General features: G+C 39.6%; 1 protein-coding gene across 4 annotated transcripts in view; it reads right to left on the reverse strand.

Moving 5' to 3' along the window:
- Positions 1–1,921: 1,921 nt before the first annotated feature.
- Positions 1,922–23,467, reverse strand: part of pik3r3b (phosphoinositide-3-kinase, regulatory subunit 3b (gamma)) — a 185,808-nt gene continuing 164,262 nt past the window's right edge. For 2 of the 4 annotated variants that reach the window (XM_082189861.1, XM_082189862.1), the window contains exons 8-16: positions 14,262–14,373; positions 8,274–8,372; positions 8,003–8,183; positions 7,337–7,462; positions 6,999–7,141; positions 6,740–6,916; positions 6,574–6,645; positions 6,302–6,472; positions 1,922–5,564 (exon numbers count right to left, since the gene is read on the reverse strand). In XM_082189861.1, coding sequence (XP_082045987.1) covers positions 5,363–5,564; positions 6,302–6,472; positions 6,574–6,645; positions 6,740–6,916; positions 6,999–7,141; positions 7,337–7,462; positions 8,003–8,183; positions 8,274–8,372; positions 14,262–14,373 — 1,283 coding nt within the window. In that variant the 3' untranslated portion in view covers positions 1,922–5,362. Of the gene's footprint in view, positions 5,565–6,301; positions 6,473–6,573; positions 6,646–6,739; positions 6,917–6,998; positions 7,142–7,336; positions 7,463–8,002; positions 8,184–8,273; positions 8,373–14,261; positions 14,374–18,520; positions 18,958–21,866; positions 22,724–23,467 lie in introns of those variants that run through there. The other 2 variants (XM_082189863.1, XM_082189864.1) reach the window with 2 other exon arrangements.

Genomic DNA, 23,467 nt, shown 5'->3' on the forward strand with positions numbered 1-23,467 from the left:
AATCTCTCATTTTTTTAGCATTGTAACAGATCGGAACCCCTAAAGCAAGGTTATTTAATTAGAATCCCAAGAGGTATGGTCGTTATATTTCCTTCCCAGAATTTAGTTTGAAGATTTGACTTTGCGTTTAATGTTGTGAGAAAAAGAGTGAAGGTTTCAAGGTCTTAGTAAAATTAGTAAATCTTACTAAATTGAGATTGCTCCAAATTTAAATGAATAATTCTCAACAGGTTTAATCTGTAGATAATATAGTTGGTACATTACAAGCAAATGTGCAGCCTTAAAACTTGAAAAGAGTTTAAGGATTTACACATATTTAAAATTATTTAAAATAAGGATAAAATACGTTTAAAATTGTATTACTATTACCACCATATAAAAACAATCCACTGATCCCACAGAAAAATATGCAGAGATAAGAGATTTTGAACAAAATATTTTCTTTATTCTGCAAGAGAACTGAATAATGTGGAGTTCCATTGAATATATACATGAGTTCACCTCATAACAATGGAGAGTCTACAACCAATACAAACTATTGAAACAGATACAAGAAAATGCTTTGTGATGGAAATCGTAACTGAATAATACTGATAAGTCTGAAGCAACAATGATATTCAAACACTGAGAGAGAGGATTTCTGACATCTATAATAGATAACAGTGTCTCATGTCCTTTTGTGCCATAACTTGTCTGAATAAGACATGAAACACTTGTTATAGAAGGATATTTCAAGCGGAGCTGGAGCAACATGTTTATTTTCATTGCAGTATGTTACTTGGACATCGAGGGCCCATGGCTTATTGCTCAAGCTGAGTCTATAAAAGTCCAGAGATGAAAAACACTGCTGGTGTTTTAAGGAAATATTTCGTTTTATGCAGAACAAAGTGTGTATTCGGTCAATAAGATGATCCGAGCGTGACGTAAAGAAAACATTCGAGTTTAAAGGTATCGATGAGATGCATTTATTCGTTACTGAGTTGTGCAAACGGTACTGAACACGCTGTTGTCTATTGCTTCAGCTCCTCTGTCTCAGTTTTTGTAAACATCATTTTGCTTTTAGTCACTGCAACAAAGCGCTCCAAATTATGTCAGGTAAAAAAGCAGTCTTTTCTCATAAGCTATATTAAAATTTATATTTGACGACACCATAAACAGACAATTAACAGTTTTGTTCCACATCATTTTTTTTTTAAAGTTTTACTTTTTTTGTTTATTTATTCATTTTTTACACAAAACAACAGTCAAGAGTACCAAAAGAAGCATGCTGGGTTTTACGTATGTCAAAGTGGGAAGGAGAGTGTTTTTTTTTCTTTTTCTTTTTTTGTGAAAACCTTTTTTTTTTTTTATATAAGAAATGTGCTGGATATCATGGTGGGACAGCTGTGGTCAGAACACAAAAGACTCCCAATGAGAATCACAACATATTCAAACCTGACTGCAAATAAAACTTTGCAGAACTGCACATGGGGGCAATAGCCAGTGCTAGTTAACAGTCCGGAAAAAAACATAGCCAGCTCTTCTAACACCTGCTTTGTATCGAGTCTAACTGAAAACTCAAGCAGTTATGAGTCAAATAAGGTTGTTTTGGTACAAACCCTCTGAGCTTTTGAAGCAATGCACTGTTGATTTTGTCAGCTTGTAATGTGTGAGCTTCCCTCATTCCCACTTCAGTACAAAAAAGCACTCTAGTAAATGTCTCTCATACGATTTCCCAATGCAATGCTTTGTGTCCCTGAAAACTTCCGGAAGGAAAAAGAAAAACAGAATATTTCTTGCTTTCTATAGTATAGGAACAAAAAAAAGCCAACAAACCCCACTGCTTTATGCCCTGAAGACAACGACAATCAGTTTTTTCTCTTAAAAAAAACAAAAAACAAACATTTCTATGGTATAGGGTTGTCTGTTTTCTTTATATGAATTTTACAAAACAGAAAGAAAAAGAAACGGCTGGAGTCTGTGAATGCGAGACTATTCTGTAAATAAAAGAGGCAAAGAAACACTTGATTTGGGTGATTTTAGAGGTGGTTTAGTGACCTAACAGACAAGTTCATGACAAGGAAAAACTATGATGGCACACACACACAAAAAAAAGTATACCTTTTACAAATAGTGAGTGCAAAAATTTGCTTTAGGCCAGTCTGTTCACTTTGAGACTAAACAAAACTACATTTAATTTCAGTAAACAAATTGTAATCAGTTTTAAAATGGCAAAAAATGCACCCCAGCCAATCCACAGTGAATCCTTAAATATGTGGACAGTAATAAAAACATTGTTATTTTAGCAGACAAGCGAGGGCTAGCGATAGCAAACCAAAACCTAAGACACAAAATTAAGTTTGCAAGGAAGCAAGGCAATTGAAATACAAGGGAAGAAGATTATGCACCTCTTCAAAACTAGCACTACGCAAGAAAATAAAACAAACCAAACTTAAATCTTTGGTCTCAATGCCTGCGAAAACGCTAATAAAAATAGCAAAAAAAGGTGATCAAAACATTTTTTGTCTTCAAACAATGTCAGGTATGACCATGGCGTGAATTGTCTAACATAAAATAAGCTTGTGACCAGCCTAGTAAATAACTCTAATACTTTCAAATATGATGTGTGCTGTACTGGACTCCAATAATAATATTTGAGCTCAGTGAACATAAATAAACCCCTTTACTTTCAACAAAACACACAAGATGAGTTCCAGTCTTAAAGAGTAAATGTTCACACGTTTTATACTCAATCCATTCATGCCATAAAAGGGATTTCCTGTGTTTTAATAAATGTATCTATGTATTAAAGACATTCAATGGTGAGTGATGCAAGAGTTCAAGTAATAGACAGGGGCCCCCTCAAGGGCCCAGCTTCAAACAAACACAACAACAACAACAAAAACATGAATCTGAACCTCAAAACATTTGGAGGATAGAATAAAATGAAGAAAATAAAGCTGGACCTATGCTATAGAACACAGTAACCCAACACTTTCCATAGAAAAGATGGCAACACCGAAGCTGCAAAGACGTATTTGTAAACGGCCAAACCAAAATCAAGCAGCTGATCTGCCGAGGTTAGCGTATTCAGGTCGTGCCACAGCGATGGTAGAGCAGACTAGACAAGAACACGGAGTCCTGCCAATAACACCAAATCAACCCTCACTTGGAAAAGCAAAAGGAAGGGCAGCTGAAATGAATAGCGGATGGGAAAAACCTCCATTCGTTGCCCTGTCTGCATGTGGTTTTCATTAGGACTGTAGGTTGTAAGTTCAACTCAACAGCTGATCTGACTGAATGCTCTTTCTATTTGGGCCCATCACCATCAAATTCACCCACTAACCATCCACCAGTAGACTTCACCTGAAGTTTTGCTTCTCAAATAACACAGTGAGCACTTTATAAACAAATAACAACATGGCCTCATGAGAAAATATAACCATTTTTTGCTTTGGCGATTTCATGTGAATTTGTACCATTCACGTGGAAAAAAGTAACCAACCATCAATTGGCCGTAAGCAGATTTTTACGAAAATGTACAAATGAGATTGTACAAATTCGCTGCAATGCATCAAAACATAAAATAGTTATGAAAAGCCATGAGTGTTTTGACAAATAATGTCATTTAGTTGAATTCAGTTTTCACTATATACTGCTTTTTAATTTTATGTAGCATGCTGTGCATTGAGAGGTGAGTTGGGTAGTTGCAGTGGTGGGTGAGGGCGAATCCCACTGGCTGTCTGTGCTGGTCAATGGCCCGTAAAACTGTAACAGTCTGCTTGTAGCGCTTGCAACATATGGCCAAATTGTAAAAAGTGGGGAAACTGTGAGAGCAAAAGAAAAATGACAATGTGAATTGAAATTCTCAACTGGACATATGCATGCCAGAAGCCCATAAAGTAACAGGAATTGACATAACTAACGTACCGACAGTGAATATTGTGCATATAGCTGTTAATATATTTTCATAAAGGTTTTATTGTGCGACATTAAAACCAACAGGCAGCCAAACAATGAAAAGTGTACTTTCTCTTTTCTGATACAGAACGAGTCAACCTGCAAAAAAAAAAAAAAAAAAGAAAAAAAAAAGAGAGAAGCACTAGGCAATAAAGGGGATTTTTTTTCCAAAGGAAATTCTTCAAAAGGTTCAAGTGATTATCGCTTTTTGATGCAACAGAGCAGTTTGTGTATCTCTCTGACAGACCACTTCTCTACCATCAAAAGCTGGATTGCACTTTTTTCAAGTTACGTACAAAAGCACATCTGATATAACGCTGCTCCCGCTTACTAAAGAACATTTTCTTGCACATATGTCTGACAGTTACACAAATCCAATTGTTCTAGACCAGACATTAAGCATTAAGATGCCACATTACTTAAAAACCACACATGAATAATTGTTATTTCAAATTTGGTGTACACACGTGCAGCGGTCATATTTCTATATAAGTGCTTTATGTCGACTGTGTCTGTGCATGCGATTTTGGTTCGTAAAAAAAACAAAATACAGAGCTTCCATTCACAGGACACAGATGCAATCTATTTTGTGTAGTTTGCAAACAAAGTGTATTGCGTATCTTTCCACTTAATTAATATAAGCCAAATTTACTAAAAAAAGTCCTCCCCATGCCAACTTTGGTCTGTACTGAACTGTAACAATCTTAACTGCTTAGAAAGGAATTTTAATCCAGTCAAACAGAAAACGAGGAAAAATAAAATAAACACCTCTAAGGTTAGTTTTAAAACAAGCTTTTCTTTTTAAGACTACAACACATTTTCACTTGTGCCCTCCCAAACCATCCCACAATCCCTCATTCAGCAGCAGTCACTGTGAGGACACTCTGGAAAGTGTCAGTCGTCTGTTTGCTACATAGTTTTTGCCTTTTTTAAACGTAGAGTGAAAGAGAAATGAAGAAATTTAAACAACTAAATATTTTTCCTGCCTTACATTTAGTTAAGTAGTATGCAAAACAATACAATACAGAAAAAAAAATACAGACTGAAAAATGGAAGGATGTGAGAAAATAAAGGCAGGAAGAAAAAAGAAGCTTAAGCTAAAAGCTAAAATGGAGCATGTAAAAAAAGTCCCAGCTGGAGTTTAGGTAGCAGCGCAGGTCACCTGAAACTCGCCTCCTCTGCTTCCTTCTGCTTTTTTTTTTTCACATTCACAAACATTTAAAACTTCCTTGTGCAAATCAAGCAGTCTTTAGAAAGAATGCCCTCCAAATTGTTCTTGTAAAAATATATAACTCCAAGGTGGCTGACGCGTGTGTTGCAGCAAGTGTTTCTTTCTTTTTTGTTAGTATGTTTTTTTTTTGTTCAGAACACCCTCCCATGAGTCTAGAGTTGTTGTTTTTATTTTGGGGGGGGGGGCAAGTCTTCATCTCCGGGGGCCTGAGGACATCTGTGCATACACTGGGTACGCCAGCCGCACGTTGAGCGAGTCATTGTGCTGGACCAGTGAGGTCTGGTGGTAGTGCAGGACCAAGTCTTTCAGAGTGCTGTACAAGTTGTAGGGCTCTGCGAAACCGTATCCGCGGGGTGTGCTGTAGATGACGCAGTGCTTCACCTCGCCTTCCACACTACAGACAGAAACATGAGAGATCTCATTATCAAGGTGATTCTGAACCAGAATCTGACCTCAGACAAAGATAAAAAGCAATCTGTTTGCTCAATGACAAGCAAAGTTAATAAAGCGCTAAAGGTGACTGATTCAGTCTTGCAGAACAATCAAATGGGATCAATACATTGATGTGTTGTGTATTACGTAACTGGGAAAAGGTACAGCCTTAATAAATATTAAGAAAGACCGAGAAAAATAGATCTAACTTTAATTATGCTAAGTTTTTATTGTGGAGATGAGATGGGAAGTTATTGGGGACCAGAAACAGGAGACCAGATTTTAACCTGTGTCTCTCATATGCTAGGTCAGTACTATAACAACAAAATAGCCTAAAAGAATAAGCTGAACAGATTTGTATACATCTATGTGACAGGTAGGTGGAGGCACCAAAAAAACAAAAAAAAACCTTTATAGACTGAAACGGCCCTAATAAATTTGAAAGTTTGTTGTATATTATATTGAACTAAAACTTTATTTTCTTCTAAACCTATATACCATTTTAGTGAGTAAAATAAACTAAAACATGACACAAAAGATTGACTTGAAAAATATAAATACAAATAATAATAAAAAAATAATAAAAAAACATGACAGAGGTGAGATCACATTTTGTAGATGCATGAATAAATCATGTTTCTCCTGTTTCATTGCCATAACTCTCCCTTCACTATGTCTACTACATCTTAAGATACTCACACAACAGAGCAGGCGTAACAGCCCTTCTTGCTGCTCTCGCGGATGAGGAAGGCTCCGTCAGGTTTGCCGAGTAGCAAGTCCTCCGCCTGCGTTCGGTTCAGGTCACCTACAAACCAGCTCTTCTCATCGTAATGTGGCAAATTCTCATCCTCCTCACTCACAAAATAGGTGCTGTGATTATGAGAAGAAATGTGTTAGATGCTGTGATGGAGCCAGATATTTACTAAACCTGTGATCTCAAATTTAAAGTAATACATGAAGATTTAACTTACTCAGTGTTCTCGTTTTTGATCCCCAGCCAATCGTTTATTCGTTTCTGTCGAACACCTTTATGATTGAGCCAACTGCATGGGAAAGAAGCAATAGTGTGTTAATACAGGGAGGAAAACTGTCCACTCAAACATAACAATAATGGTGACAAAAGGAAGGCTTTCTTACACAAGGTACTGATCTCTAATCTTTCTGAGCTGAATAAGATCTGGCTTTAGGCTGTTCATTTTCTTGTCCGTCTCCCTGTTGTCCATAGCCTGCGTTTTTAGGTCCTGTTCAAGCCGGGTCTTACTGTCGTGAATCTCGCCCAAACGGGATTTGAGCTTCTCGTAGTTCATCATGATCCTGAGAAAGAAACAAGAACAGTTTGTAAACCCATAGATCAAGGCTGCCAAACGGAGAGCTCTTAACGGTGGACTTTGCATACCTCTCAATCTCTTTGTCGTTGCCCTCTCTGCGAAATCTCTCAATGTATTCTTTACTGTAGCGTTCCTGTGTGTGACATTGTTCTTCAAAAATTTTAATGGTCTCGTTGAAGGCCTCTATTGCAGTACGTTTCATCTGGATCTCCTGCAATCAAAAAAAATAAAATATATTATAGTATGTGATGCGACCTCAAAAGGGCTGTGCCTCTTAATAGAGTTGGTTAATTGGTCAATCAGCTTCTGAAACTAAATTGTGTCCACGTCATACATGTGGCGTGTAGTGCTGGAGCAAATGGGTTGGTTGTCTATCGATCATATAACGATGTTCTAAGAGGCGTACCTGTGAGGTTTTCGTGTGCTCCTCATAGAGTCTGTCATATTCTTTACTCTTCTCCTGATATTGATTGTGATATTCCTGGAGTTTCCTCCCCACTGCATCAATGTTGTCCTCTTTCACCAGCTGATCCTGAGAGAGTGAGAGTAAATGCATTGTTATTGATATGAATTGCTGAGAGGAGAAAAGTGAGGTGGGAAAAAAGGACTTCTCGCAGAAACATACTGCAGGTTTTGCTTACAAAGTGAAAGCCATTTTTCAGGAATTTTCTTCCAGGAATCATTTATAAAAATCTTGGAATCTGTAAGTGCCTCTCAAGGGCTTACATTTGTGGAACCCCCTAAATAATGAGCACCTGTGTGCCTGAGAAAGATACTGGGAGGGCAAGGGAGAAAGGGGGAAACAAATAAATGCCTGGATGGCCTTTCGACATTGTGGATGTGTGCAATTATTTAGGAGGTGCGCTGCTGTGGCAATAAACAAAGTAATATTTCATGCCAAAAGCATCTGCTGCCTCTGCAGTTTCACTCACAACAAGCAGCACAATTCATTCAGCAAACACGCTCTTTAGGGTCGGAGTGAGGGAGGGTGAGGTGGGAGGACAAAGAGGTAAAAGGAAAGGCAGGGAGGCTGTAAATATGATACCCCCACCCACAACCTAAACCCATTTACCTGCTGGAAGCGGGAGACCGGATACATGAGCTTAACATCCAGTTTGGTGTTGTACTGGGCCAGTGACTCGTGCCTGTAGTGACTGATGAGCTCCACCACTGAACCGAATGTGAGGGGGTCGGAGAAACCGTACTTCCCATCTCGGTGGTAGATCTTTATTAGCTTATTGTTTCCACCTTTCCTGCAGGGAAGAGAGGATTGTGTTGGACCACGGTTCAATAAAGACAGAATGAGAGGTTTTGAAGAAGGTCTCGAAAATATTCTGAGTTACCTTAGCGTTAGCGTGTAATCTCCCTGCATCTTGGTTGAGGCGTCCCGTACCAGGAAAGTACCATCGGGCATGTCTCTCAGTTTGTCATTCACCTCTTCCCTGCACAGAAATGACGGAGAAAGAAAAGAGTGAGTGGTGCAAATACTCAAATCTTGTATTTGCGTATTACAACATCAAATCTTGCTCTTGGTAATTAGTCATTTCAGCTTAAATAAGTTCCTTGTACTTCACTCTTCGGAAAGTGATGACAAAAAAAAAAAAAGACAAAAAAAAAAAAAAAAATTCTTTGCCCGGCTGTATTTGGTCTGGCAGAGGGCAAAGGCACGGTCTGTGACCATGCTGTCTGGGAGAGAGCGAGACATCTTTGAACAGTTTAACTGTTGACCTCGTCCTGCACGCCCACATGTACACTGATGCCTCTAGCTCTTGTCTTGAAATCAGACAGTCTGCCGCTTTAAAAATGCCTCCAGACGACCAGCGGAGGAGCTGTCAGGCTTCAAAGACTTTCCTGCTTTTTTGCCCCCTTCTCTATTTTAGTCAGTCTGGGAGGAATGTCACACCACTCGACTCTCAGTTCTCCTCCCATTCTCCTGACAGCCAACAACCTAGTCATGCTGGAGCTCAGCTGACCCTGGCTCTCGGGAGGGGGTATATTTAGCCTATTTTGGGCTGCTGAGGTAAGGAGCCTTTGACTAAGCAATGCTCCCACCTTTCTGGGGGAGGAGTCATCTCTAACCTCCTACACTAGGAGCTGTGGGAATCAGGTACATTTTTAGGCTGTACTGTATCAGCAAGTTCACTGTTAAGGGGAAGTGCCCTATTTTAGAAACATGTTTGGATTAGAGAAGCTTCCAATAATTTTAGCAATCAGATCAACATGAAATTACATTCACAAGCAATTTCACTTGTTATGTGACAAATGTAACAAGATCTTCAGCGCAAAAAGTATTGCAATATGATTTAAATATATTAAAAGTGTATGGAGATGCAGGGAGAAGAGGAAAGACTAGGTTAGTGACCGTTCACCAATGACGTTGAACGCATGATGAGCAAGCAGTAGTGATGCCAGTGTAAAGTGGAGAACCTGGGATGTGTTTTTGCATTTAAAAACAGCTGGATGGAGGAGATACCTGGACAATGAACTAGATGTGCTGGGCAAAGCACAGTTATATTCGACACTATAATTAAACTAAATTATAGATTTTTTTTTACCATGTAATGCAGCCTTAATTTTGATAAACACCTATGACTAAGCAATTGTTAAGAAAAACATGTTTGAAATAACATGCACAGATGAATTGTGCACAATACGATAAGGAAATAATCAAGTAAGTAAATACATATTATAGTCAATGTTTATGTTATATTGACCTTAAAGGAACAGTTCACCCAAAAATGAAAATTAGCCCATGATTTACTCACCCTCAAGTCATCCTAGGTGTATATGACATTCTTCTTTCAGACAAATACAATCAGAGTCATTAAAAAATGTCCTGGCTCTTCTAAGATTTATAATGGCAGTGAACCGCTGTTTCTGTTTTGAAGTCCATAAAAGTGCATCCATCCATTATAAAAGTGCTCCACACGGCACCAGGGGGTTAATAAAGGCCTTTTGAAGCGAAGCGATGAGTTTGTGTAAGAAAAATATTAATATTTAAAGCAACACCAAAGATTCTTTTGCACCTTAAAATAATGTTTCAGTGGTTCATCAACTCGTAACAGGGCCTCTATACGGCTATAACCGCACTATGCAAGTTTGCCAGATCGGGTAGCAGATCTGGAGTTCGAATGAGACAAACTACAAATTAGGGGTGGCACGGTACATGAAAAAACATCCGAACCGTTCGGTTCGCTTGTCTCGGTTCGGTGCGTGTGTGCGTCGCGCGGTTCGCACGGTTCGACGCATGCGCAATGTAGCCTTGTGCCCGTGCTACTGCTAATACAATGCTAAATCATAAATCAGACAAATGTAGAATAACATTACAATGTCCAGCAATCGATTTAAATAGTACACTGGGTTTACTTAGACATTTAATGAGATCAACTCCACTAGGCTATATGTTGTTTTTTTCACGTGAATAAATAGGCTACATAGATCGACTGTTCCACGTACCGGTATGTACTTTAATGGTCCAGTGGCAGAACTTGCCAAGCGTGTCAAAGGTTCTGAGTTCTAATCTGCACTCGTATATATTTTTCTTTTTCATCAAAACCGATTATGTTTATCAGCGGTTGTATATCAAGCAGGGACAGATTTGTATGAATTTTGTTTTGTGATTTCATCGGAACGAATAGAGTAGCCTAGAGTCTCCTCAACGGACTGAAGCGCGCGTCTGAGTGAAGAATGTGCGGCCGCTGCGGTGTGTGCGCGAGCCACGAGAACACTGTATCAGCGCCACTGATCGCAACGAGCACTTTGATCACTTGATTAAAAAAAACACATTTCAGCGCTAGATTGCTTCTTATTTAACAAACGAACGAAACGAATACTTTGCTAGTTAACTGGAAATGTTTTATTTATTTGTATTGGTACATCCGTGCTGGGACATAATATCAACCCTGGCAAAAAGTGGTGACAAATAACTGTCCGACACAGCCCACGGGAAATGAGAAGCTGCGTTTTGCAAACACACCCCATTTATGAAATAAATTAATTAATAATTAGATAATTCAGCTATATATCATATGCTGAAGTAAATTTTTGGAGTGTTAAAGATTAAAAGAAAAAACAACAACAAGAACCGTACAGAACCGAAAACCGTGACCCTAAAACCCTGATACGAACCGAACCGTGGGTTTTGTGAACCGTGCCACCCCTACTACAAATATGACTTGCTTTACGGCAAGCGTTACTATAGCCGATGGGTGGAGCCTATATAAAAAAAATTGCCATTTCTGATGTCGCAATACATAATATTTTATAAAATCATGCAACATACTCTACCTTGTCTGTGGACATCGTTATTTCCAAAGCTAAACAAATAATGTGTGTGCGACGGTAGGCTGCGGTAGGCTAAATTATTAAGACAGCGGTAATGGACAATTCCGCTTCCAATCTGCAAGGGGGAACGAAGAGGAAAAGTGCTTTGGTGTTGCTTTAACACTAGGGATGGGCATTCGATTAAATTTTCTTAGTCGATCGTCGGGAGAATTAACGATCGACTATCGATTAATCATTAATATTTTTATATTGAAATTCATTATTATAAATTAAAAATGCAATGAAAATACAAAAATACAGTTTGTTTGTCCTCAATGAGATCTTTATTACAAGAAGATCAACTTGTGGCAGTGAAACTGGACGTTCGGTAGACTTGAAGATTCCTGCGGTGCTCTAAACCAGCGGAACCTGCAGCTGCGAGCCGGCGTTCTTAAACAGAGACCCATGGCCACTTCATCCGTTTTCTGTGATCGGATAGCTATCCGGTCGTGAAAAGACCAAATCTTAATGCCCTCCGAAACGCATTCGAGACGGATTTAAATCTGAACGCTCAAACCACTTCAGGAGGAGATCTGAGACGCATTCCAGACGAAACTGGACAAGAGTAAATGCATCTGGTTGTTGAAACCACATATGTAAATTTGACATCCCAAAAATGATAAGAAATTAACGTGTGAGAGCGTGTTATAGGCTATATGTCATGTTATATCCAGATATGACGACGCTACTTCAACACGCATCACCACAGATGAGCATCTATTCATCAAGCCAACGTGCAAACTATCGCAAATCAAAGTGAAAGTCATTCATCAACACACAATCATCTTCATTAAAAGTAAAGAACCAAAATGATCTTACTAGGGCTGATGCCGCAATATCTTGTTGCGGTCTTTGATTTAGACATTTTCGCTGATGATCAATAAAATGCAGCTCATATCAGTTGCTTTCCATGACGTGCAACAATTTAAAAATGCATATAGCGCGGGAATTCAAGATCGGATTTATATCCGTTTTGCAAAAACACATTTATGTGACCAGGTGTAAATGGAATCGTTTTGATAAATCAGATAGCTATCCGATCTGAGAAAACGCATGAAGTTCACATAGAACTTCTGCACCAGTCTACTGATTTCTGTTGAGAAAGATAAGCATGTTGACATGATCTGGGATCAGACGCGACGGCAACCTGGTGACAGCCAGTCCAGCCGCCGAAAACACCCGCTCTGAGGGGACTGACGTTGCCGGGATGCACAGGTACATCCGCGCTAAAATTAATTCCATTGCTTCAAGACTCACACTACGCAACGTGCATTAGTTTAATCGATAACAAATAAACGTGATCGACGAAATTCTTAACGATCAATTATCGATCGTCGATTAATCATGCCCATCCCTATTTAACACATTACAAAGTAAAATTCTAGCTTCCGGCCAAACGGCCATACGCAGTCTACTCACCCCTAAAGCCCAACTTGTGACGTCGGAAGTACCGTAGTGCATCATAGCGTAAATATCAGCAGTGCGTTACATTACTCGCATAAGTTGCGCTTTAGACTTAAGTGGAATCCGTATGTACGATTAAAGTTTTAAATATGGATATTTTTCTTACACAAACGCATCGCTTCGCTTCAGAAGGTCTTTATTAACCCCCAGGAGCTGTGTGGAGCACTTTTATGATGGATGAATGCATTTTTATGGACTTCAAAACAGAAACTTCCATTCACTGCCATTATAAAGCTTGGAAGAGCCAGGATTTTTTTCAATAACTCCGACTGTATTCGTCTGAAAAAAGAATGTCATATACACCTATGATGACTTGAGGGTGAGTAAATCCTGATATAATTTTCATTTTTGGGTGAACTATCCCTTTAAACTCAAATATAGAAGAAAACAAAACCAAGACTAACATGATTAACATGGCTGATAACCATTACTACGTACTCAACTGAAACAACATGTCCAGTAGTTCTAAATCTGATCTGTCAAGTCAAATCTTCCAACACATTACCACTGCACAAATAATTATCCGTTAGGAACATTTTACAGGATAAAAAAACAAAAACAAAAAAAACCACTGCTTTAACCAAAACCTTGTATAGCTGTGCAGTATAACAGGATTTTGATGCACGCATTATTCAATGTGTCATAATGGCTGTCCACATTTGAAACGTAATGGTCAATATCACTTTGCTTTGGAATTCTACTTTATTTGATGCCTAGAGTGACTAGCCTAGTTAGTCTTTGATTCTTAAACTAGTAAAGCACTAAGGACAGAGCTAAAAGCAGCTCAAGTTTATCTGGGAAGGGACTGTATGAGTTAAAGGACAGCGAGGCTTCAAAGATCTGTGAGTATCTCAGCAGAATTTCTACTCTCCCAACATCAAACGAGTCTAAAGCTGGTCACTAAGCAGCAGACTAATCTGCAAAAACCTGACAGTTTTATGGATTGTCTTGGAAACTGGCCAGACATTTTGGAGATTTGGGCTCTTCTATCCCTCGCCTTAAGTAATGGCAACTAAACCACTGCACCCTGCATCTCTCCCCCATTTCATTGCCTTTTTGCTTTTGTACAGCTGCAGCAAAGCGTACATGCCACCAGGATAAGCGAGCCAAAAGAAGGAGAGATCAAAATAAGTTCACCAGCTCACATAAAAGAAAGAACAGAAAAAAGTTTGCAGAGCAGTGCACAGTGGCCTTGTTAAGAGATCCAGCAGCAGAGCGCAGACTGCTGAATGAGCAACATGACATGCCAGAGCTGCATGCGAGACTTCACCTCAGGCTACCAACACAGAAGCCATCAGGTGGAGGGAATGGAAGACAAGAATCTGACATTTCCCGAGGAGCAAGAAACATACTGAGAGAACCCAGAGAGATTTTCATCTGATCTGCATGTTGTCTCATGACTTCACAGGCCAACTATCACCTGACGTCCACACTGCCATACGTGTTCAACTATGAGCTAACCGACACAGGGAAAGATTTTCAGAGCAGAACAGAGAGAAATGCAAACAAGTGAGAAATGAAGTCTAGTGTCAAGTGACTCTTACCTTGATATGTCTCCCCAGTACCATTCTGCTTCGTGCAATGAGCCGCTGGCGGCTTCTTTCACACCATTGCCGTTTACGGGTGTCATGGGTTTTGTAGGCTTGGGAGGAAGAGCTGCAGAAGAAATGAGAGAGATTTATCTTAGAGGAAAATCTTCTGATGTCATGATCAATCCTTAAAATAAGAATTAGATCAAAAAGTTGTGACCTAACGGATGAAAACCTAATCTCCTTAGAGATTAAAGTAAGTGGACGTCTGTGTTAAAGTATGGCTGTACTTTGTTCATTTGGAGGGTTGAACACACAAGTACAATCCCCATTAATAAGTTTGTGCTGCCAAAAGAACCCAAATTTGAGCAAAAAGGTAAGAAAACAATAATCCTAGTATCACTCTTTATCTAAAATACAGACTTTAAGGCTACTTAATTGAACTATTCTCAATTTTCCCATAGAATGCCTTTAATTCTCATTGACGTCATCTGTAGTAAGACAAGATTGTTTCGGAAAAAGCAATAATTTCCACTGAAAATGCAAAAGATCAGTTTTCACGGAAAATGCAACAACAACATATTCCATTAGGCCCATGCGAAAGTATAAACAAAAAACAAATGACCTTCTTAGCCAGTGGTGCTTTTGTACTATTCACTGAATATATAATGAACAGGTTCCTCTCCTTTGAGTGAAATGCTTCTTTGTTGACTGCAAAAGCAAACAACAGCTGCCGCAACAACATGCTGGAAAGCTAACGCTGATATTGCTCTTGCTATCTTGTGGGTCAGGGGTCACCAGGATGTGCTGCTAAGCCACGCAGTGTATCACAATGCCCTCACTCTGAGAAATATTGCTGAGAGAGTATGTGCTGGGCTACATCTTCACAGAAAACTTTCTCACGTTTAATCTCCTGACGTGAATCTTTCAACCTTAGGAAGTCTAGTTTTGGCTCGAAGGTAAATAAAGCAAGCTAAGAATGATGGTTAAATGACATGCAAACGAGGTTTTGCAAAACTAGATGAATCTAAGGGTTTTCTTTGAGAACTACAGCTGTTCTAAACAAGGTGCTTGCGTGTTTTTGTGTGCAAGTGCTTCAGTGAAACCTGCAAATGCTCAGCCAGGTGCAGCTGGCAAAGACTTACTAGTTTGAGACAAAAAACTGAAGGCTGCAAGTCCGTCTAAAATGCACAAAGAAGCAGTGTTCAAGACCTGCACCTAGCCAAGCCAAACTAACCTCCCCCTGACCTAGATGAAACTCGCAACAGTGGCCTTGAAACAGCAACGCACCACTCTTCTCAATTCACAGGTTTATTCAGAAGGCTTTTAAGTGAAACCAAAGACATACTTTAAAAAATAGGTAGTGGACACTTGAACATACTAGTTGACTGTTTAAGGAAGACTTGGCTCATGCAGAGTTAAGCAGGCTCATGAAGAACATACCATGATAAATTCAAATATGGTCACATCATAATAACCATCAAGTTTCTGTAAAAACAGTCACCCACCTGTCATTGGCCTGGCACAGACAAGGCTGTGTGAGAGCGGGTGTATATCTATGCCAGGATAGGGGAGGGGTCTATTCCATTAAGCAAAGGGGAAAGGCACGGAGCAAGAGAGCCTACGGATGTCATAAAAGCCATAGCAGATTCTAGAATTCCCTGGGCCCTTCTAGCTGAGGAAACTTCTATCTGGCATGTGAATGAAAAGAGGCAAGACTTAAGTCCAATACACCGGAGGTGAGTCACAGATATAAAAGCCCACAGGGACATGCAACACACACTACAGCAAATTAATGAATCACTGCTGCTGGCACATTGTGGAATTACCCACTGCTCTGCACACAATTGGCCCCTTTAAAAAGAAAAATAATGATAAAATAAATGAATAATACAATCGTTAAAGATCAGAGAGAGTGAAAGACACTCTTGTGTTGGCACATTTCGTTATGTCACCGAAATCCAAAAAGTTCTCATTTAAGATTCATTACTTCCCAACATTTGCTGAGTGAAGTTCTTTATAGTTCTTTAAAGTTTCGGTCGACGGGGAGAGGGGTGGTTGTACGGTTTTCTTTGAGGGCGTCATTAATTAAAAGCAGTGGTGGTTTTTGGAGTGAGAGAGCATGAGCGTAGTCAGAGTTAAAGGAGACACTGTGACAACTCCTCCCTCCATTGGCCCACAGGAAACACCTTAGTCTGGTGGGGTGAGCAGCTTTAACCAGTCAAAGCGAAGCCAGCTTAACGGACACATCCCCACCCAAACTTCGCTCCTGCAGGTGTGCACACAAACACACTATTCCTACATTTCAGTTGGTCTGAGAAGAGATCGGCCAAATGCCTTGATAGAAAAAGTGAGAAAGAAGAACTTTTGGAAGCTAAAAAAATATGCCGTCACAAAATTGGGGGGGATGGGGAGAGTACGCTCACCGCCTGGTAGGGGATCGTTTGTGCAGCATAGCATCTTATAAACAGTCATTTGACAATGTATAACCTTCTGTTCCCTCTACACCAACACAATAATCACCATATTAATATTACATTTGCAAATACCCGCACGGCTCTCCTTCTCCACTCCCTAATGTAATTTAGAGAAACAATAAACCGAGATTCAATATCTCACTATTCAAGACTAACGTGTGAGCTGAAAACACCAGCGCACAAACATTTTTCTATGAATATGTCTGAAGCAAATATTTCTGCCTTATTTATTTAATTTCGTCACAAAGCTCCTTTCAGGGCTACAGAAACAGCCTGCGACCAGAACGGGAAATGACCCCTCTTTTTCTCATTCACTTTCCGCAGCAGCCAAAAGGCAGGTGCACAAGCCCACCTGAAACCTCAAATTCCTGCCTACCAGTTTTCTCACTGTCAGCTCTTTCTGCAAGTGTGTGACCACTACACACACACACAAACACAGATTTCTTTGTGAGCTACTGTTGGGGTGTGAGCATGGAAAAAACAACAACATGGGAAATGGAATGAAAGAAAGCAAGAAAAAGAAAGAGATGTGGCTAGGTGATCTCATTATGGCAGCCACCTCATGTGTGTTAGTGTCAGAGATATCGTAGCTGGGGGGCATACAATGGAAAGCCCACATAATCGCAGCTTGCAGTCGTTTTTAAAAATACCATTCACCGATCCAAACAAATTACGATCATGATTTATGGCAAAACTGAACAAAGGGGTAAATTTAAATGACAAAGGCAAAAGTATTTTTCAAATGTATATAAGATTAAACTAGCCCATCATGCTTCACAATGAATGCAAAACAAACTTGGTTAAACATTTTTTTTTTATATATAATTTCCTTTTCTAAACTTTTAATGAAAGATGAAAATGCAAATGTAAGAAAAATAATGTGACCAGGATGTAGGATGGAAAGGATGAGAAAGAACGAGGGGGAGTGAGTGGCAATGCAACGCTGCGCAAGTCTGAACAAAGAAAACTATACATCCATAGGTGAAACCTATGGCAATCGACGACGAGCAGTCCATTGTTTAGGAAACAAACATAAATGGCAACGTGCAGCTCAAAACATCATCTCAGGTGGTCATTGTACTGCAGTTGTGTTTTTTTGCACAGCAACAAAAATACACGTTCAAACTTCTGGTTCTACAGGTGACATCTGATGGAGCAACCATACTTTGAAAGAGAACACAAACATAGACTGACACCACCACACACATATAAACAGTTTAGTTTAGGATTTGTATGTACAAATTAGGGGTACATTAGCATAATAAAAGACGTGTGGCAGAGAGTGATGACAGTGCCATTGAAGAGAGCAGCAGGCGTGGGCTGCCACGTCCCGATCCAAGGGGGAATGAATTAAAAGTGTCACCAAGCACATGGGTGGTTTAAATAGTCCGTTGGGTACGCTCTGCGCACATATTATCATGATCCACTAATTCTGTTCATTCCTAATGAATAACTAAAAGACAATCCCTGCAGCTGAACTCTTACAACAACCTTATTAAGCCTCAAATCATTTTAACATAATAAAAAATAAATAAATTACAAAACAAGAAAATGGAGTACAGCTATCAAGGATGACACGTTCTGGAAAAAGCACAATTCTTATGTTAATTCATGTTGACAAAAGCACGTTTCCATTCATACAAGATCCAGGACACTTCCCACACAATAGAACAAACACTAATTGTCATTGTGCTCCCCTGACAGTCTGTTCAGAGCATGAACAGACAGAAAAAAAGACGAAAGCAAAGACAGTGAGTGTGAAAAAGCAGAAGAAAAGAAGAATGGTGTCTCCCTTACCGTCCTCCTCGGGATCCTTTTTGAGCTGCATGTATACAGCCTGCACTCAGCTGTCTGTGACACAAGTCCTCTTATTTTCTCTCTCCCTCTCCCTCTCTCCCACTCGCTCTCGCTTTCTCTCCACCCTCGCACTGCCTTTCAGACTAAAGCCAGAGGGAAAATCCCTGCTCCTAAATTCAGATGCTGCTGGCTTAACAAACCCTCTCAATGAAGAAATCGGCAGCAGCCAATGAGAAAGCAGGAGGGGAGGTGGACAGGACTGAACCATATGAGATGGAGAAAGAGAGCGGAAAGCTCAAGGGAATGATATGGGGGGTGGGGGGGGGGGAGCACTCCTCACAGAGAAAGACAAGGCAAAGACGCTAACACACGCTGAGGCGAACACGAAACAGGACACATACACTGAACCACTTCACGGCTGCATCGTTTGAAACATCAGATTACAAGTTTTTTTTAGTGCATAGTATGCATGTATAAATTACAAGATTTTTTTTTGTGCATAGTATGCATGTATGTATATATATATATATATATTATATATATATATATATATTCGACTAGCTATATATTATTTTTCATTATGACTACATAAACATATCAGCCTATACATAGATAGAGAATTGTTTTCACAGTCTGCTCCGCTCTAAACATACACATATATATATATATATATACACATATATACACGCACATATATTATGTGCATGAATGTAAAGAGAAAGAGAAATGCTGCTTTCTCACATTGTGCTAAAAAAACCTCTGCTTTCTCAACAGATGTATTTGCTGTGCACTTTTATGAATGAACAAGCTCAAATAAATGCAGGACTGAACCAGCTGAAATGGCACAGAACAAAGAAAGAACCATGCATCAAGAGAGATACAGTGACATTTCCATCCCTTATGTCATATGAATGCCATTAAGGTATGTCAGAAGCTGACTTTCCCTTTGGTGTCGCTGCACTTTTGTAGTCCACCCAGAGCACACGGCTCCGGCAGCCTTTATTACACTCACACATCACTGGCCCTAAGAGACAGGGGCCAACTTTCCCCTGGGGGCAGCGTGGCACCTGTGCTCATTGGATACTGCAACGGAACAAAGCAGTCACTTGCTTGTTTGCAGACGCACGCACATAACTGGGCCATACCTCTGAGCCTTCCACATCTCAATTCAGCTGTAATAAATATTCTAATGAACATCTGCAGGGGAACCTTGTCCCGTTTCTTTCCTTTCCTTCTCACTCTTACTAATATATCCATCTTCTCCCGGGTCTTGCGGATTTCAGTGTCCCGCAGTGCCTCTATAACGGCGTCTCAGAGATAAAGTGCAGCGAGTTGAGGAAGAAGCAGATGATAAGTCAATGAGGGGCTATTGACAGTACACGGGGACAAACGGACAGATAGAAATAAGGAGAGATCTGATAAACCTGTGTTCAGTGGCACAGAATGAAAGATAAGATTAATGTGTGGGTTGATCACACGGTGCTGTGCTCATTCATCCCCATGGCAGAGCAATCGAAGGGCTATTCAACCCACAATCCTGCTTGCCAGATCCGTTCAGTCCACCACAGCTCATTTTCTAGGAAATGAGGAGGTTAGGACAGAGCGTTAGGCTTTGTTCCTTTGAACAACGCAGAGAATTTTGTAAAAGTAAAAAAAAGAAAGAAGATAAATTCTGCTCACAGTTGGAATTAGGCTGCATTTGGACCAAGACATGGTTAACTGCATGAGGGTAGGTAAAGACACAATCTTCACAATCGAACTACAAATGTTACACATGGACAAACTGTTAAGAAACAATCCACAAAATGTGTTTTGTGCTTTTGAATTAAACACAGTCTGCCTTAAAACCATTCACAATGGTCTCACGGAAGTACAGCCTCATGAAAAACCGTCAAACCGTCTCTTTTCCCATTCCCATTCCCATTTCACGCCTCCAAAAGTGTCATCCGTCTCTTTATTGCAGGAATTAACGACATGAATTAACGACCCATTGTCAACTATGCCTGTGACTTCTGAATAGGATCCAGTTTCCAGTCTATGACATCATTGTTAATGGCAATAAAATGGTGTCAGCGCTTAACAAATGACACATGAATGGCACTGGATGTGAATAAGAAATGCAGAACACCAAAACTAACATTCAGAAAGCGAGGAAACTTATTCCCAAAAGACCCCTAAAGAGCTTCCACAAGGACTCAGTATATAATTCTGTAACTTCACTGGTCTATAAGTCCCTATCTGCTACAATGGCTGGGGAAAAGAGCACAGAGTAAAATCCTGTATAACACCAATTAAGGTGACAAACAAATTCAGAGAATGCATTTCGATCTCTCCACATTTTGCATATTAATACAATTTATGGTGAGCCATGCAAAACGTACAAATCTCCTGAGGAAAAACTACCAGCCTAAAGCAGGACCTGTAACACAATCTCTCTAAAAACATCTAATTTAACCATTTACAGGCCTAAATTCCCTGCAGAACCAATGTTACTGGATATACACAGAGAGGTTTACCCAAGTTCTAGGGATAGTTCAACTAAAAGGAGAATCTGGAGATATGCAAAATAACGACCTAGCCATATCATTCACTACTTTCATTGTATGAAAAGAGATGCATAAAAAAGTTAATGGGGACTGAGGCTCATTCTGCCTAACTCCTTATTTTGCGTTCTACTTAAGAAAAAAAAAAGTGTGAGAAAATGATAGAACTTTCGTATTCAGATTAAATGTTATTTTAAAATAAATGTATAGAGGGATGTGCACTGTTGCACAGGGAGAAAGATTTAATATGGCTCCCTTGTCTAAATGAGAATTCATTTATCGTGCATTAAAAACGCACACGCTAATGCAGACAGTGCATCTCAAGTACGATTAAGGCACATTTAACTAACAAACTGACAAGAAAACAATGGGTTTAAGATGGCGAAATTGTTCTTTGTGGAAGAACTAGTGGGGATTTTGAATGTTAGCCATACATGACTCATTGTGTATAACATTAAAATAAAATACAAAAATGAAGAGATGCAAGCTCCATATGTCTAAGCAGATAGAGTGCAATGTCAGATAATGAGACTGTAAATGTTAAATACGCTAAACGACATTCATTTATGGAACACAAAAGGAGATGTGTAGAATGACATCCCAGTCACCATTCATTTTCGCTGTATGGTAAAAAAGATACAATGAAAGTAAATGGTGACTGAGGCTGCCAATACCAAACATTTCCTTTTGTGGTTCATGGAGGAAAAAGTCAGGTTTGTAACAATATCAGAGTGAGGAAATACGATTTTACATTATTGGAGTGAACCAAGCGTGCTGTTAGTTTAATTATGCTATATCTGTACCTGGCGGCTGGTCCATTTCAATGTAAAATATTAATTCAGTGGAATAGGGCATCATCACGTCCCTCCAGTCGTCATCTTCTTTCTCCGTAGTCCACACTGTATTGTACATGTTCTGAGTCCTCTGGTGATCGACTAGGTTCTCATAAAATCAAATTTTCAACACAGACGAATGAAGAAAACATAAAAAGCTCTTCTGACTGAACGGAGAGCTCAACTTTAACAGTCTGAATGCCTGCTTCAGAGTAACTGCGTGTCATGAAAGCTGTCAAAGCACCAGGCTTCACTCATCCAATATCACTTGATATAGCATTTTTTTTATTATTATAAAATATCTCTTTACAGTCCGACAGAACAGAAAGTAGATACCAGCTCTACAATCCACTCCGTCCTACCATGACGAAACGGTAGTCTTCTTTTCAAACAGCTCATACCAGGTCTACCGGCCCTTTCACTTCATGAGGAAGAGTCCATTCGGTGCAAACACAGCATGGGGGGAACCGGTTTCAACGGAAAAGAGTGGAGCGAACTACTCTCCTCGTGCTTACGTTTTAATGGGTAATTAATATAACACATCATTAAAAACAAGAAAAGAAGACCGAGTTTATAATTAATGTCTTCTCATTTCGACGTGTGTAACGGTGTCGTTTCATTCACAAGTGACATCATTTTTCGGAACCCCTTCTCCGGTACGAAATGGCCTCTCCTCAAAACGGATCACTTGCACTGTAGGTGCTGTGGAGCACGCACACTCCAGATTTGGGAGCCAATCAGAATGCGCTTCTCTTCCAACTAGTTGCCAAAGTCAGAGTTTGTACATTATTTGCAGCCGCGTGTTTCTCGTGATCCAATGAACTTGTTCGAAGAGCGGAAGTCGACATCCTATTGGTCGAACCGTTACTATGAGGTGCAAAACTGATGGAGAGAACAGTTGCTGGAGGAAGTAATGATTTTGATATTAGGCTATAATAGGCCTATGTAAAATATAGCATGTTTATTAGAGATATTCATTGACACCATAACCAATAAGTAGCCTATATTAGAAGCACCATAACAGTTGAAACAGCTGCCCATAATGGGCATCTGTGTTTGGAAATACAAACTGGAATAAATCTTGGTGAATTTGTCATTTTTGTTAATAAAATAAAATAACTTACATTCTAATAATAAATTAAAAGAACTAACCTTAACAAATATACCCTTTCAGTCAGACACAAACACACTTGCGTATATATGTGTTGGTCTATCACTCACTATTTAAAATATGCAATATTAAGAATAAAAGTGAACTTCCTCCAGACATGCAAAAATGTAACCTGAATATTTTACTAATTGTTGCCTGTGGGTCAGGGTGTTTACTGTTTTTCAGTATGTAAATCTCATCAATGTTTGGTGGTCTGCTTTAGGAACAATTATTTTGTGGATGGCAATCTGCCTCTTCGTGTCCCCCCTGTTCACATACGTGTGATCTATCCATCAAGAAGAATGAGAGAATGCCTCTCTATGGCCAGAACGGAATAAAAGGCCACAATGTTTGCATCTCTTTAATGAAGGACAGGGAGGACCTTCCAGATGGCTCGTGCCTGACAAAGGCTGTCCTTGTC

This window comes from Leuciscus leuciscus (assembly GCF_965113295.1).
Source record: "Leuciscus leuciscus genome assembly, chromosome: 14".
NCBI lineage: Eukaryota > Metazoa > Chordata > Actinopteri > Cypriniformes > Leuciscidae > Leuciscus > Leuciscus leuciscus.